At 52.3% G+C, this 13,260-nt stretch overlaps 1 protein-coding gene across 1 annotated transcript in view; it reads left to right on the top strand.

Moving 5' to 3' along the window:
* The window catches only part of Gsg1l (GSG1 like), a 190,765-nt gene extending 178,841 nt beyond the window's left edge, over positions 1-11,924 (top strand). Inside the window, exons 6-7 of the mRNA XM_041667253.1 lie at positions 252-322; positions 10,295-11,924. Coding sequence (XP_041523187.1) covers positions 252-322; positions 10,295-10,392 — 169 coding nt within the window. The 3' untranslated portion in view covers positions 10,393-11,924. The remainder of the gene's footprint in view (positions 1-251; positions 323-10,294) is intronic.
* The last annotated feature ends 1,336 nt before the right edge of the window (positions 11,925-13,260 follow it).

Genomic DNA, 13,260 nt, shown 5'->3' on the forward strand with positions numbered 1-13,260 from the left:
CGTGTGTGTGTGTGTGTGTGTGTGTGTGTGTCCTAGCCATGTGAATGCTCACTGATAGTTTGTGTTTTAGTTGTCCCCCGAATGCCTCATTTTCTTATCCATAAATGGGAAAGTGGTATCCATCTCGTAGGGCCTGTGTAAAGATCTGTGGGCACAGGTAGAAAGTGGGCACTGTGCTCCTCTGGCCCTGGGTGCCCACAGCTCTGCCTGTCCCCTCTTTCCAGCTTTGTGGTGTTCTTATTTCTTTCCAGGATTGAGAAGGGGGATGTGAGTGAAGACGAAGACTTCCGCCTCGCCTGCCGCCATGAGAGATACCCCACCCGTAAGTGCTTACTGTGTTGACGGGGCTGGGACCCCATGCTAGCATCCTCCCCTAGACACACATCACAGACTAAGCTGAGGCCGGCAGCCCCAGGCCTGGCCTGACTTCACCAACAGCTTTTGAGATTAGCCCTGGGTGGGACCTGCCGAGGCAGGGAGGGACAGGTTTGCTTGGGGGATATAGGTGCATTCATCTGTCTCATGCGGACAGACATATTAGGAAGGATGCTGGGCAGCTGTAAGAACAAGTGTCAGCTCCTGCCATCGAAGGGAGGCAGAGCTGAGGGCCTTTCTCACATCAGAAGAGAACAAGCCGCTGAAGATGGCAGGTGAGGCGGTTCCGTTTCAGTGAGCCGACTGCCAGTGAATATGGCAGGTGAGGTGGTTACATCTCAGTGAGCCGACTGCCGGTGAAGATAGCAAGTGAGGGAGTTACGTCCCAGTGAGCTATTTTTCTCTGCCCGTTCCATCTCCACATGGGTGTTTTTCAGGCCTCATCTCATGACCCTGCTGACCCCTCACTCCCACTGTCAAGAAGCTTACTTAGCATAGGAGCAAATTTAACCTCAGAGAGGTAGAGTGAGTTGCTGCAGGCCACACAGCCGTGCCAGTCAGCATAAACCTCTTAGACCTTTGAAGATGTTCTGGAGGCTTCCATATATACCTGGGTCACTATGCTGGGAGCTGAGTCTAAAGCCCGAGTCCTTGACCCTCAGTGTTCTCCTCATTCACATCCTCTGTCTCAATGTATCTATGTTGTCTGTCCGTCTGTCTATCTGTCTGTCTGTCTATCTATTATTTATCTAGTTAATTATCATCTATCTCTATATCTATCTATCGTAATCTATCTCTATCTATCATCTTCCTATCTATCTATCTATCTATCTATCTATCTATCTATCATCTGTCTATCATTATCATCTATCTCTATCCATATATATATCTGTCACCTCTCATCTATCTCTCCACCTGTTATCTATCATCTATCTTTTGTTGGATTCCCTTTCCACCTTATTTGTTGAAGGTCTCTGTTGACCTGTCTACCTTTGCCTTTAGCCTTTCTCTCCGTGCACATGCCTCTGCAGTGAGCTCAGAGCCAGAGGTAGAGGGCAGTGCACGCTGTAGGCAGGCCAGTTTGGAGGCTGGGTAAGTCCCTCTTTCCTAGGGGACATGGCAGTGGTCTGAGTGTGGCCAGAGAGAAGCATGGATTTGAGAGCTTTTTGATGACATTGTCAGAGTGGCTAAGACTGGGCTTCTATGGGAACAGACCCGGACACACACCATATTCTCTTCTCTTCTCTTCTCTTCTCTTCTCTTCTCTTCTCTTCTCTTCTCTTCTCCTCTCTCTCTCTCTCTCTCTCTCTCTCTCTCTCTCTTTCTCACACACATGCTCACACACACATACACACACAGGCTGTCACACATACACACTCACACACATTTGCACACTTACACACATACTCATACACTCACACATAGATTCATGCACACACATGTACACACACATACATGCACACTCACAACGTCAATAACAAGGCTGCATCCGCAGAACTGTTTTGCTTAGGGAATCCAGACATCACAAGTTGGAATGGGGATGGGACTCAAGGAAGCGGCAACTCATTGGCTCTAGCAGAGAACATCAGAGCAGTGACACAGGCCTGGTACTGCCCCAGCTGTGGCAAGAGCTCTGTGGGTCATTGAAGGTGGCTGCCAGAATGTAAAATCATGAACTAGCTTCCAGGCGCTTGGCAGGTGTGCCCCCATGACCACACAAGTTGAAGCAAGGGCAGGGAGAAAGGAGCCGTGGGGCTGCACAGAATCCTGTGGGACCCTTCAAAGGTGTGTGTGACTGCCAACAGGAGAGTTTGCCAAGAAACCTTGAGGCTTGGTGGGTGTTGAGTCTACTGGCTGTGGGGGTGGGCATCTCTGAGGTAGAGGCCGGATGGAAGGAGATCACAGGCCCATAGGAGGGATGCAAACTGGGCAGCTGGCACTGAGGGACTACAAGGTCATCTGTGGAGAAGGGCAGGTACGGGGAGCTGTGCCCTAGGGCTCCAAGAAGCAAGTAGGAAGACTTTCTCTACCCTGGCTTCCCAGGGGGAGAAAAGAGCCCAGTGCCCGACATCTCTGGCCATGTGTCCTTCATCAGGGCAGTTGGTAGAGATAGCTGCACTCCTTCCTGGGGCTTCTGGGGACCACCAGAGTACAGAGGATGGATAGCCAAGGAAGGAATCTGTTTATCTGAAGAGACGGATTCTGTGATGATCAAAAGGCATTCACTTGTTCCTTTACTCATTCATCCATCCACTCACTCTCACTACTCATGGACTTCTGTGGGCCCCAGACACAGAGAGACAAGCAAGGCAAGATCCATGCTGTTACTGCATAGTGTGGCGAGAGCCACAGTGGGGTCCCTGCTGATGTCCCCAGTGACATCAGAGTGTGCCACCTTATCTCGGGCACAGCCCAGGGGCTAGAGAGGATGAGCTCTCTCACTCACTGTGAGTAAATTTAACCCCATGGCACACAAGACAAGGAATCCTGGGGAGGCTAAAAATAGCTCTGGCCAGGCATGGTGGAACATTCCTGCCGTCCCAATATTCATAGCTCAAGGCAGAAAGATGGTAAGTTAGAGACCAGCCTGTCCAGCATAGTGAGACTCTGTCTGAACCAATCAAAAGACTGGGGCTTATCCAACATCATATAGTCGGGCCATATCAGAGGGCGTGTAGGCTCAGTAGTGTGGAGGAACCGTCTGTGTGGACCCGTCTCCCCAGGCGGGGTCCTGAGGATGGGGGCCCAGCAAGAACAAAGTGCTAACAGCCTAGAGAAGCAGCCGGTCCCCAGAACCGGCCTCTTAGCGGCTGTGGGGTTGCTGCCCAGAAAATATTTTGGAACCGCCTGGGCGAGTTTTGCAATATTTCCTTGTGAAGCAGCTGCTCAGTTCCTGCCGGGGACAGCTTGTCGGCAGGAGGCATGGGGGAGGAGGGTGTCAGGGAGCCACGTTATTAAACACTTGCTGCGTGCGCTCTGAAAAGCTCCTGCCTGCTAGCTCTCTGATGACTGATCCATCCAGAGGGCTGAAGAAGGAAGAATTACCAGGCAACTTTGCTGAGCAGTGACCTCACTTTATCTAGTCTGTAATGAAACGCAGCCTGGCACGTAGACATTCTGCTCCCTATGGGCTCCCCAGAGCCCCCATCTCCCCACCTTCCTCTCTCCCTTCCCTCTTGCCACTTTGGGCAATAGCTACACCATGCCAAGCTCTTTCCCTTCTGGGGGTCTTGGTATACCTGTGCTCCCCCTCTAAAGCTCTTTTCTTTTCAGCATTTGTCCCTCTCCAGCTTAACATTTTGTTATGCACGTGGCTCCCATTTCTCACATCTCTCTGATAAACACCTTGTCCATATTGCCTGTGTCTATAGACCAGGTCGGTGAGCACCGTCAGGGCTCAGTCGGTGCCCCTGCACCTCTGTGTGTCTCCCGCCGCTTCCTCCCCGAGCAGCTACTCTGACATGAAGAGTTATATAAACTTTCTTTTACTTCTGACTGCTGCCAAGGTTGCTGTCTTCTTCCCCTCCGTCCTTCTATGATACAGAAACTGCCACCGTCTTTTTGCTCCTGGGGAGAGGCTGCCTTTGAAACCCACCTTTGGGGCTTTTCAGTGCCACCAGCCCACCAGCTAGCTCAGGAGCACATCAGCTGTGACATTTGACGGAGGCGATGCTGCCATCCGATCTGGGTGTCTGTGTCGTCCTCTGGGGCAGTCGGGGTTGCAGCTCCTGGCTCCTGTCAAGTATGATGCCCGGGACAAGTGTTTGATTTGCCAGGTGTGTCTGAAAGGCAGGGCTCCGAACGAGCTTGTTGCTTGCTGGGCGCAGAGGCAGCTGGTGGGAACGCTGTCTGAATGGGCTTTGTCTACAGCTGCCCTCAGAACAGCAGAGCGAATTTTAAGGGAGATTTTTTTTGTGGGCCCAGAGCAACTTGGCGTTTTGATTAGATCAAAATCAAATTCAATAGAACACTTCCAGTGTCCCTCCTGTTATTAAAATGGAAGCAAACCAGACCATATTTTCAAAATAAATATCAAGGCCAATTTGCTGGGCACAGACGGGCATGCAGCCTGAGGACCTAGGAGACCTGCCATCTGGAGGTCAGGGGTCCCATTTGGTATCACACTGGGGTGGAGAGTTGAACAAAGAATGATCTGGGCTCAAGCTGGGGTTCCACGTTTTGTATTGAGGCAGCATCTCCCTATGTAGCCCAGGCTGGCCTCAAACTTGCAAGTTTCCTGCCTCCACTATCTGAACTGGGACGACAGGTGTGTGCCCAATAAGTCTGCCTTCCAAACAGTTCACCTCTGCCGGTGGGGTCCACTGGTCTCGGACCCAGTTCAGAGCGGTTCTTGCCTGCAGCCGTCTGCCTGGGGTCACAGGCTGGGCCACTCAGCAGCGTGAAGGTGGGAATCTTTGCTTCAGTCTCCTTCATCCATCTTCACGAAACATTAACCTGACCTCATCATCCCAGCTCCAGAGCCAGGCCCCTCCCTGCCTGCGGCAAGGGTGGCACACAGCACTCCCCAGAAACCTCTTCCGTCTCGTCTGTGGCTCACTCCCTCTCTCTGAGCCCCTTGCTAACTGCTTATTTCCACTGTCTCCCTACCAGAGTGTTGGTATTGCCAATGCAGGACCCCGTACCAACAGTGGTAGCGCAGCGTATCCCCACAGCAGGTCCCCCTGCAGTTCTGGTAACGATTTAACTTGCTTGGTCCCTGTGAAGTCAGAAGCATCTGTCTTGCCATAAAGGAACTTGGCTCTAGAGACAGTCACAAGCCTGACCACCTCTAAGCTAGCCAATGCCGATGCTTTCCTATTTGTATGATGTTTGTTCCCAGGTAATAGTATTCTAGCCATGCCTGTTGCCAAGAAACACTTTGGGATTCTCATTAAAACACAGGCTGCTGCAGCGCAGGACTAAGCACAGATAAGGCAGGAGGATTACAAGTTTGAGGCCAGCCTGGGTGACATAGTGTCTGGCTATGTCTCAGAAGCCAAGCAAACAGAAGAATCTGTACACTTCCCTGGAGAGTCAATTCCTTGGCTGGAGAGGTGTAGAAGCCTTGCTTGTAAAGTATGATATGTCTTGTGACAGACTCCTAAAACCTTAGAGACGGGGAGAGTGGGCCTCTGCACCTGGTGCCGTCACCCCTTCTTCTGTTGCTGTGCTTTGCTTATCTTCCCCCAATGGGAAGATTGCTGGGCACTCACACCTCTTAAACGCTTTCCAGCCTGCCAAGCATCTATCTGATACCTTGTCACTTCTGCCTGAAATGATTTGTCCCTGCCCTCCAACAGGGCAGTAAATAAACAGCAGTAGAATCTGGAGCTATTGCAAAGTCCACTTGCTGTGTCTGGGAATGGCCACCACCACCTGGCATCCCTGCATCGAGAGCTGTGTGTATCTCCATGTGCTACCATCTGCTGCTGCGGCAGTGAAAGGATGGACATGTCAGACTCCCATTTCCATGACAAACACCATATAGAAGCAGCCTATGGGAGGAAGGTTAATTTGGGCTCATGGTTTCAGAGGTGTCAGTCCATGTCAACTTGGCCCTGTTGCTGTGAGCCTGGCTGAGGCAGAGGATCATGGTAGATGGACATGTGGGGGAAGAGTCACTCCTTTTGGCAGCAAGGACATAGAAACAGTACAGGACTAGGGTCAACATACCCTTGAATGGCTCGCCCCAATGACCCACCTTCTTTAAGCAGGCTCCACCTTCCCCAAGTTTACCCCTTCCAATAGTCTATGCAGATTTTTAATTCATCAGTGAATTAACTGGACACATTGGTCAGAGCCCTGGTGATCTAATGGTTCTGGAAACACACCCACAAGCACCCCAATTTCTTAGGCATCTCTCAGTCTAGTGTATCGACAATCAAGATTTCATGGTACTTGTGAGTCCAGGGCCAACACCTTGGACAAATTATGTCCCCAAGGTCTCTCAGCTCTGAATGGGTGCGGCAACAGCCAGTGCCTACCAAACAGGGTGCAGATCATAGGAACTGGTCCCAGGTGACAGGGACAGCTGTGCTAGGGCTGCTGCCATCTCTTGTAGCTGTGCCTGTCTTTGCCCCCTCCCTGTAAGCATCTAGAAGGCAGGCAGTCGTTCCCATATGTGCCTGTCTCACTGGGGACGTGCCTGATAAAAAAAATCCAAGGGATTGGTGTTTCTGGGGAAGATGCACCAAATAGACCCAGCCTGATCTCAGGTATGAGGAAGGGAGCAGGGTCAGTGATAGTTCAGAGGCACAAGGTCCCCGACACAGCACAAACACCCTCCACAGACCTCCCCTCCCTCTCACATGGGTCCGTGTAAGCCTGTTCTTTGTCCTGAACCTACATCATTCATTCAGCAGAAGTACCATCAGCATGGAGGCAGTGGCTAGGAGCCCACTGTGCACACCAGCAGAGCTGGCCTTTGTCCTGCTGTGACAGGAGGAAATGGGGACTGAAATTGCCGATGCCACGGTACATCTGGAGCCCCCTCATGGTAGTGGCATATGGAGAGTTAGGGCCACACTGATGTTGGCTCATTTAGAGCGTGACAGTGTCTCTAGCTGCTGGGTCACCAAAGCCAGGTGCCTCAACATTAGCCTTAATTTCTTTCTCCATCATCCCCTACACATTCTATCTGTGTCTGTTTGTCTTTCTCTCTTTATCTTTCTGTCTTTCTCTTTCCTTTACAAGGATCTCATGTAGCCTGGGATGGCCTCAAACTCTCTACGTAGCCAAGGATGACCTTGAACTTCTGATCCTCATGCTTCTACCTCCAGAGAGATGGAATTATAGGTGTGTGTCCCCATATCCAGTTGACACGGTGTTGGGGATTGACCTCAGCAAGTGCTCTTCTAACTGAGCTACATCCTCAGCCCTGCTAGGGCCTGAGGTTAGCTTGAGGTACTAGAGACTAAAGGGCGGCCTTGAGTCCTAGAAGGTGGATTTCAGAACCTCGGACAGTGGGTGCTGCACACTTTAGTCACCCCCACCCCTGAGAGAGAGAGAGAGAGAGAGAGAGAGAGAGAGAGAGAGAGAGAGAGAGAGAGAGAAACTGCTTCCCAAATGCCCCAGGCTCTCCACTAATGTAGGCAACTATAAAATCCACTGAATCAGCCACTTGTCCACCTTTGGAGCCTCCTGCCCACATTCTACCCGTCACAGAGCGATTCTGGGCAAGTCAGTTCCCTTCTGAGTGCCCTAGTTTTCCCATGCACATATTCCTGGAAGCATTGACATCCTTGGTCTGGAAGGGCCTCCCACCCTGATGAGCTCATGCTGTACTAGCAGATGTAGCCTGATCCTGTGAGCAAGTCCTGGGGCAGGAAGATGGACCTTTTTGCCCTCAGGAAAGATCAAAACAGGTATTGGCACAGAGGGATCGGATGCTTGGGCTGGAACAGGTCAGATGTTACATGTGTCCGTGGTTTGATATCAGTTTAAAAGAAAGGGTCTGTGTGTGATGGCCTTTAATCCAACGTAATTTGAGGCAGGAGGATCATAAAGTTGAGGCTAGCTTCTCAACACAGTGATAATCTATCTCAGTGTTTCCCAGGAGAGAGAGTACAGGAAATACGGGATGAAGGTAGGGATAGTTAGTGTCCAGTGACACACCAGAGGGCATTTCCAGCAGAGGACAGGGTATGGGAAACCACAGGACAGGGTCCACAAAGACAGGCTGGGAAACAGTCAGGCAGCACAGGCAGCCTCCCTTGGGTGAAGTCGGGCTTTATGGCCTATAGTATCCCTGAGAATACTTTAAACACGCTAATTGTCATCATGTAAAGCCAGACAGTTTTATTTTAAAATCAGAAATTTCAGTGTCTCTGAACCTTCTGGAAGATCTGAACCCAGATTTCCTGTGGTAATATTGTCTGAAGTGCAGCAGGCTGCTTCTGTCCCCACTTGTGGCATCATCTTGGGTCTAGAAGCAGTGCTGAGCTGAGATCCCCAAATCTCAGCACAAGGCCTTTGTGGCTGAAGATGCTCTTCAAGTGAAGGAACCAGAAGAGAAGGAGAAAAGGGGGTCAGGGAGGGTTTTGCCGGGCTGATGAGACCTAACACCAATGGCTCTGGGCCCTGAGCACCTTCTAGAAGGTGAGAGAATGAGGGGAGCCCCAGTCCATGATGGGGGTGGCCACATAGAGCAAGGGGTCAGAAAGCCTCATTTTATCCCTGGGAGTGAGATGAATGCTGCCTGCTCCTCCTTCAAAACCACAGACCCACTTTCTCTGTTCCCATTTGCCGTTCTGCCTGCTGGCTCCTGTGAGAGCAGTTACAGTCATTTCTAAGTACTCATTTAGAAAAACAGCCAAAGATTTCTATGCACCAAATATTTGCTTCTCATTAGAAGAGAGAGAGGGAAAAACAAACAAACAAACAAAAAAACCAAACACCTTTATGTTGGCAACAAGCTCATTCAAAGACTGCAACTGTTTTGGTAGCTGGGGCCAGAACAAATGTTCCTCCCCCAAGGCCAAATGATTCCAGAATGTTTGCAAAATGTTTTTCACTCCTTTAAAAAATGTACAGCAAAATGTACAAAACAGTAACATTAAGGAATATTAAAAACAGAAGGGGAGAAAAGCCGAAAAAACAAAATGACAACCTCCTCATGCCTGTGCCAACTTCTGCATCCAGAGAACAGCACTGAATGGCCAGTGCCTTGGGACGGACGGGCAGTGAGCTCTGTCCTGAGAGGTTTGCAAGTGTCTGCTCAGAATCTCATCCTAATGGGTTCTCTACAAGAGCCGTCCGACTCTGGAGGATGCCTCCGTATGCTGGAGCTCAGAGTGGAAAGCACAGGGACTCTTCATGGAGACGGTTGGAAGCACTGGCCTGTCTAGCTCCATATGGCTGCCTCATTGACCCAGCTGTTGAGCTGGGGTGGACCTCTGTCCCCTCTTAGATAATATAGGGACAGCATTTTGGTCTGACAGGCAGGGGAGGATGTCAGGGCAGGCTCCTCCAGGATTCCGCTGGATGGCAGGTGCTGGGACACTGGACAGTGGTCCTCAATGAGTGACAGGGATGGCTTGGGTACATCAGAGGGACTTCAAAGAGGCTCCTGAGGGAAGGTGGGGTAGAGCCAAGAGCTAACTGGGCACAGGAGGGAGTGTGTGGGATGGGGAAGGGCTGTCCTTCACCTTTCCAGGTCTCTAAATGCAGGGCAGTGGCAGGGGTTGGGTGGGGACAATGTGTTCAGGGTTAACTTGGGCTTACTGATACATACTTACTATTGGGGTGGGGCACGAAACCTAGGGGGTATGGAGTCACCCACTCCTAGTGCCTTCTGGCCCACACTCCTTCTGAGGTGCCTCCGGGCCCACGAGGAGCATGGCTGTGATGGTTGGATGGAAAGGTGGAGAGACGGTAGTGTAAGGAACTGGGATGGATGGGTGGGTGGGTGGTAAATGGGGTAGGGAGGACTCCGTGAACCTACTGGGAGGAGGGTTGAAGGGACAGTTGTAGGGAGTGACTAGATGGTAGGAATGGGAGGTCAGTCTGCTATGCACTGTTGAGCCTATGAACACACACACACACGGTTAGGGCAGACAGGGTGGCAGACTGTTGGTGGGTGTGCCGGTGGGTGCAAGGGTTAGCGCCCCAGTGTCTAGATCACAGCAGATGTGGGTGTAGAGAGAGGAGTGAAAGGAAATGATGGACTGCAGGGGGCTGGAGGGTGAGAGGGGCATGCGTGGGTTTGGGTGGGTGAGCGGGCTTGTGTGTGAGGGGGCTGGTGGGATACACTGGCGGGCAGCAAGCACAGGCTGGGGTTCCGTGTGCTGGGGAGTCTGTGGACGGACAGTGCAGCATGGTGGGTTGACAGGAGCCGAAGGAAGCTAGGGCTGGGCCAGAGGCCAAGGTGGCAGAGGTGGAAGACAGCCACTGTCAGTAATGTCTGCCTTGTCTCTTGCAGGGCACCAGCCACACATGGGGGACTCCTGGCCACGGAGCTCAGCTCATGAGGCAGCCGAGCTAAACCGTCAGTGCTGGGTCCTGGGGCACTGGGTGTGATGTGACCCAAGCCAGCCCCTGCCTTTCTGCCATCGCTGGCACTACCCCTCCCACAGGACATGGAAGCCTGGTGTGTGTGCTGTGGACTCAGCTCTCCAGTCACGGAGACATCAGGCCTATACTGCCACCGCTGCCTGGGTCTTGGGGCCCCACAGACGGGTCGGGCAGGCCAGAGGGACTGTACGGGCTGCACAGAGACTTGGAGGCAGCAGCCACCGCCACGCTTAGAGCCCCACCCAGCTGGGAAGCCAGGAAGGACATGGGCATTGACCATTGAACATCGGACACCCACGATCAGACACAAAGCCAAGCAGATGCCCAGAGAGGCAGGGCCCTGTGGGGACAGCGAGCAGGCCTTATTGATGGAGAGGCAGCGACTGCCTCTGCAGGGGTCACAGCAGGCACACAGCAGGGGCTCAATAAATACTTGTTGAACCTGTTCTCTTGCTGTGTGTGGGCTGGCTCCCTCATCATCACCCTGCCCTGGAGGTGTGAGCCCTGGGCCCTGAAGTCAGGGCAAACATCCATCGATGGCCTGCAGTGGTCAGGCTAGAGACAGGTGGGCAGAGCACCAGAGTCCTGAGCATGGCAGGAGGAGCAGGCCAGGAGCTGGAGAGAGCACATGTGTTCGGGAACCTCAGCAATGTGACACCACCCTGACTCTGGGGATCTTTTACCCTGTGTCTGTGGCCACTTTACATAAAAGTTCTGGCTCATCTGCCTGGTGAAAAACAATTCCTGTCTTGACCGTGAGAGTTTGGGGTCCAGAGAGCGAAGTTTCTTGCTTGAGATTAGAGCTGACATGTGGGGGAGTGAATTTAAATCAGACTCGCTCCCAGTTAAGTCTCCCAAGAGGACCCATCCTGCCCTGAAGGATTTCTAGAGATTGGCGGAGCGAGGCAGAATGTGGTCTTCTCCAGCCGTTACCCACCCACCCACCACCCATCCATTTAGCCAACATTCACCCACCGTCATCCATGCACCCACTCATCCATACATGATCCATCATTTGCCCAGCTCCCATCCCTGTACCACAACCCATTTAGCCAACATCCATCCATACATTTATGATCCATCCATCTATTCATTCATCCATTTAGCAGCATGCATCCATCATCACCTATCCAACCATCCATCCTATCCACCCATCCAGCATCCATCTACCTGTCCATCCATCCATTAACCATGAATAAGATCATCCATCTCTCTGTCCTCAATTATCCATTCACCCATGATCCACCTATCCATTATCCTTCATCGCCATTCCTCTTGTCAGTTATCCGCCCATGTACCAGCCGTCTTCATCACCCAGCTACCCATCCATGCAACTGTCTGCATACAGGTGTCTTCTACGTGCCCCCTACTGTGTGCCACTGAAATGTCCGGAGAAGCAGACAAGTGATGAAATGGGAGATGACAGCTGTGCGTGCGTGTGTGTGCGTGTGTGCGTGTGTGTGTGTGCGTGTGTGTGTGTGCGTGCATGTGTGTGTGCATGTGTGTGTGCGTGTGTGTGCGTGTGCGTGCATGTGTGTGTGCGTGTGTGTGTGCATGTGTGTGCGTGTGTGTGCGTGTGCGTGCGTGTATGTGTGTGTGTGTGTGCGTGCGCGTGCGTGCGTGCGTGTGTGTGTGTGTGTGTGTGCGCTGGGTGTGGTACCCGCCCTGGGGTCAGGCTGCCTAGCATCAGGTCCTTTCTCCTCAGCCCCAGGGGCCTTTCCCTACAGATGGGAGTCTTCACTCTATCTACCTCTTACAGCTGCTGGAGGGTGACATAGAGTCTGGATCATGGAGAGCACACTGCCATCATGTCAGTGAGGGGAAATGGGGCCATAGGGCTGAGGCGGGGCCTGTTGGAGACCACCTGAGTGATTGATAGGTGATGAAGGGAATGACACCCAAGCCATCTTGCTGGTGTCAGGTTGTGGAGGGCAGAGCAGGACAGGAAAGGCCTTTCAAATGGTCCAAATGACAAGTGTGGAGGAAGATGGGGCTGTGAGGGTGGCAGGAGGCTGGAGAGAGGACTAAGAGCTTCAGGAGGGGCCCATAGTTCATCCTGAGGACAGCTGGGGGCTCTGAGCAGAGTGGGGCTGGCCAAGGTGTGTAGTCTTGAAAGTCACCCCAGCTCTGGACTAGAGCAGATGCCCAAGGCGGGACTCCCAGGTCCTTTCAGGGCACTGAGTGACAGAAGGTGCTGTGGCTGAGCAGAGAGGTTGTGGAGGAGGGTCAGGTGTGGGAGGAGGGTCAGGGGCCAAGAGGAGGGACTGGTGTGGGAGGAGGACATGGGAATGCAGAGATGAGCGTCTGGGAGTAAAGGGGGGACCCCACACTTCTGTGTTCATGCGTGCTGTGCTCAGCCACTCTTGAGGGCGCCTCTCTCCCACTCCGCACTCACATGATTGGTGTGGGCAGCTGTGGGGGAGACGAAGTTGGCCTGGGCAGAGCCCTGCACAGCTATGAAGGCACCAGAGGGCCAGCACGGGGAGCTGCAACACTGGCCTTGTGTGAGTGCAAGCCACTCTGAGGGATCCTGAGCGAGGTCACTAGTTGAGAATCTGGCCCACCACCAGGAACCTTGTAGGTCTTGATGGTGTCATCCAGGGACCCTGTGATTCACTCATGGGCCCCAGGAGGCCCAGGAGATGATTTTAGTTGCAAATCTGTCATCTGTTTTAATAGCTGTGTCTATGTAAATGTGTATTAGAAAACTGTGTGGGCGTGTCCACGCTCCAGAGTCAAGCGTTGCAAGTTAGAATGAACCATAATAGGCATTTCAGTAGAAAGAGCTGGCTTAAAGAAAAATGCTAAATAAATAATCATGCAAGTGGTCTGTGATTATGGTATGTGGGTGATCGGAATGGGGGCCATTGTCAG

This window comes from Microtus oregoni, unplaced genomic scaffold (assembly GCF_018167655.1).
Source record: "Microtus oregoni isolate MIOR12 unplaced genomic scaffold, Mior012 000016F_ref0000370, whole genome shotgun sequence".
NCBI classification, from domain to species: domain Eukaryota; kingdom Metazoa; phylum Chordata; class Mammalia; order Rodentia; family Cricetidae; genus Microtus; species Microtus oregoni.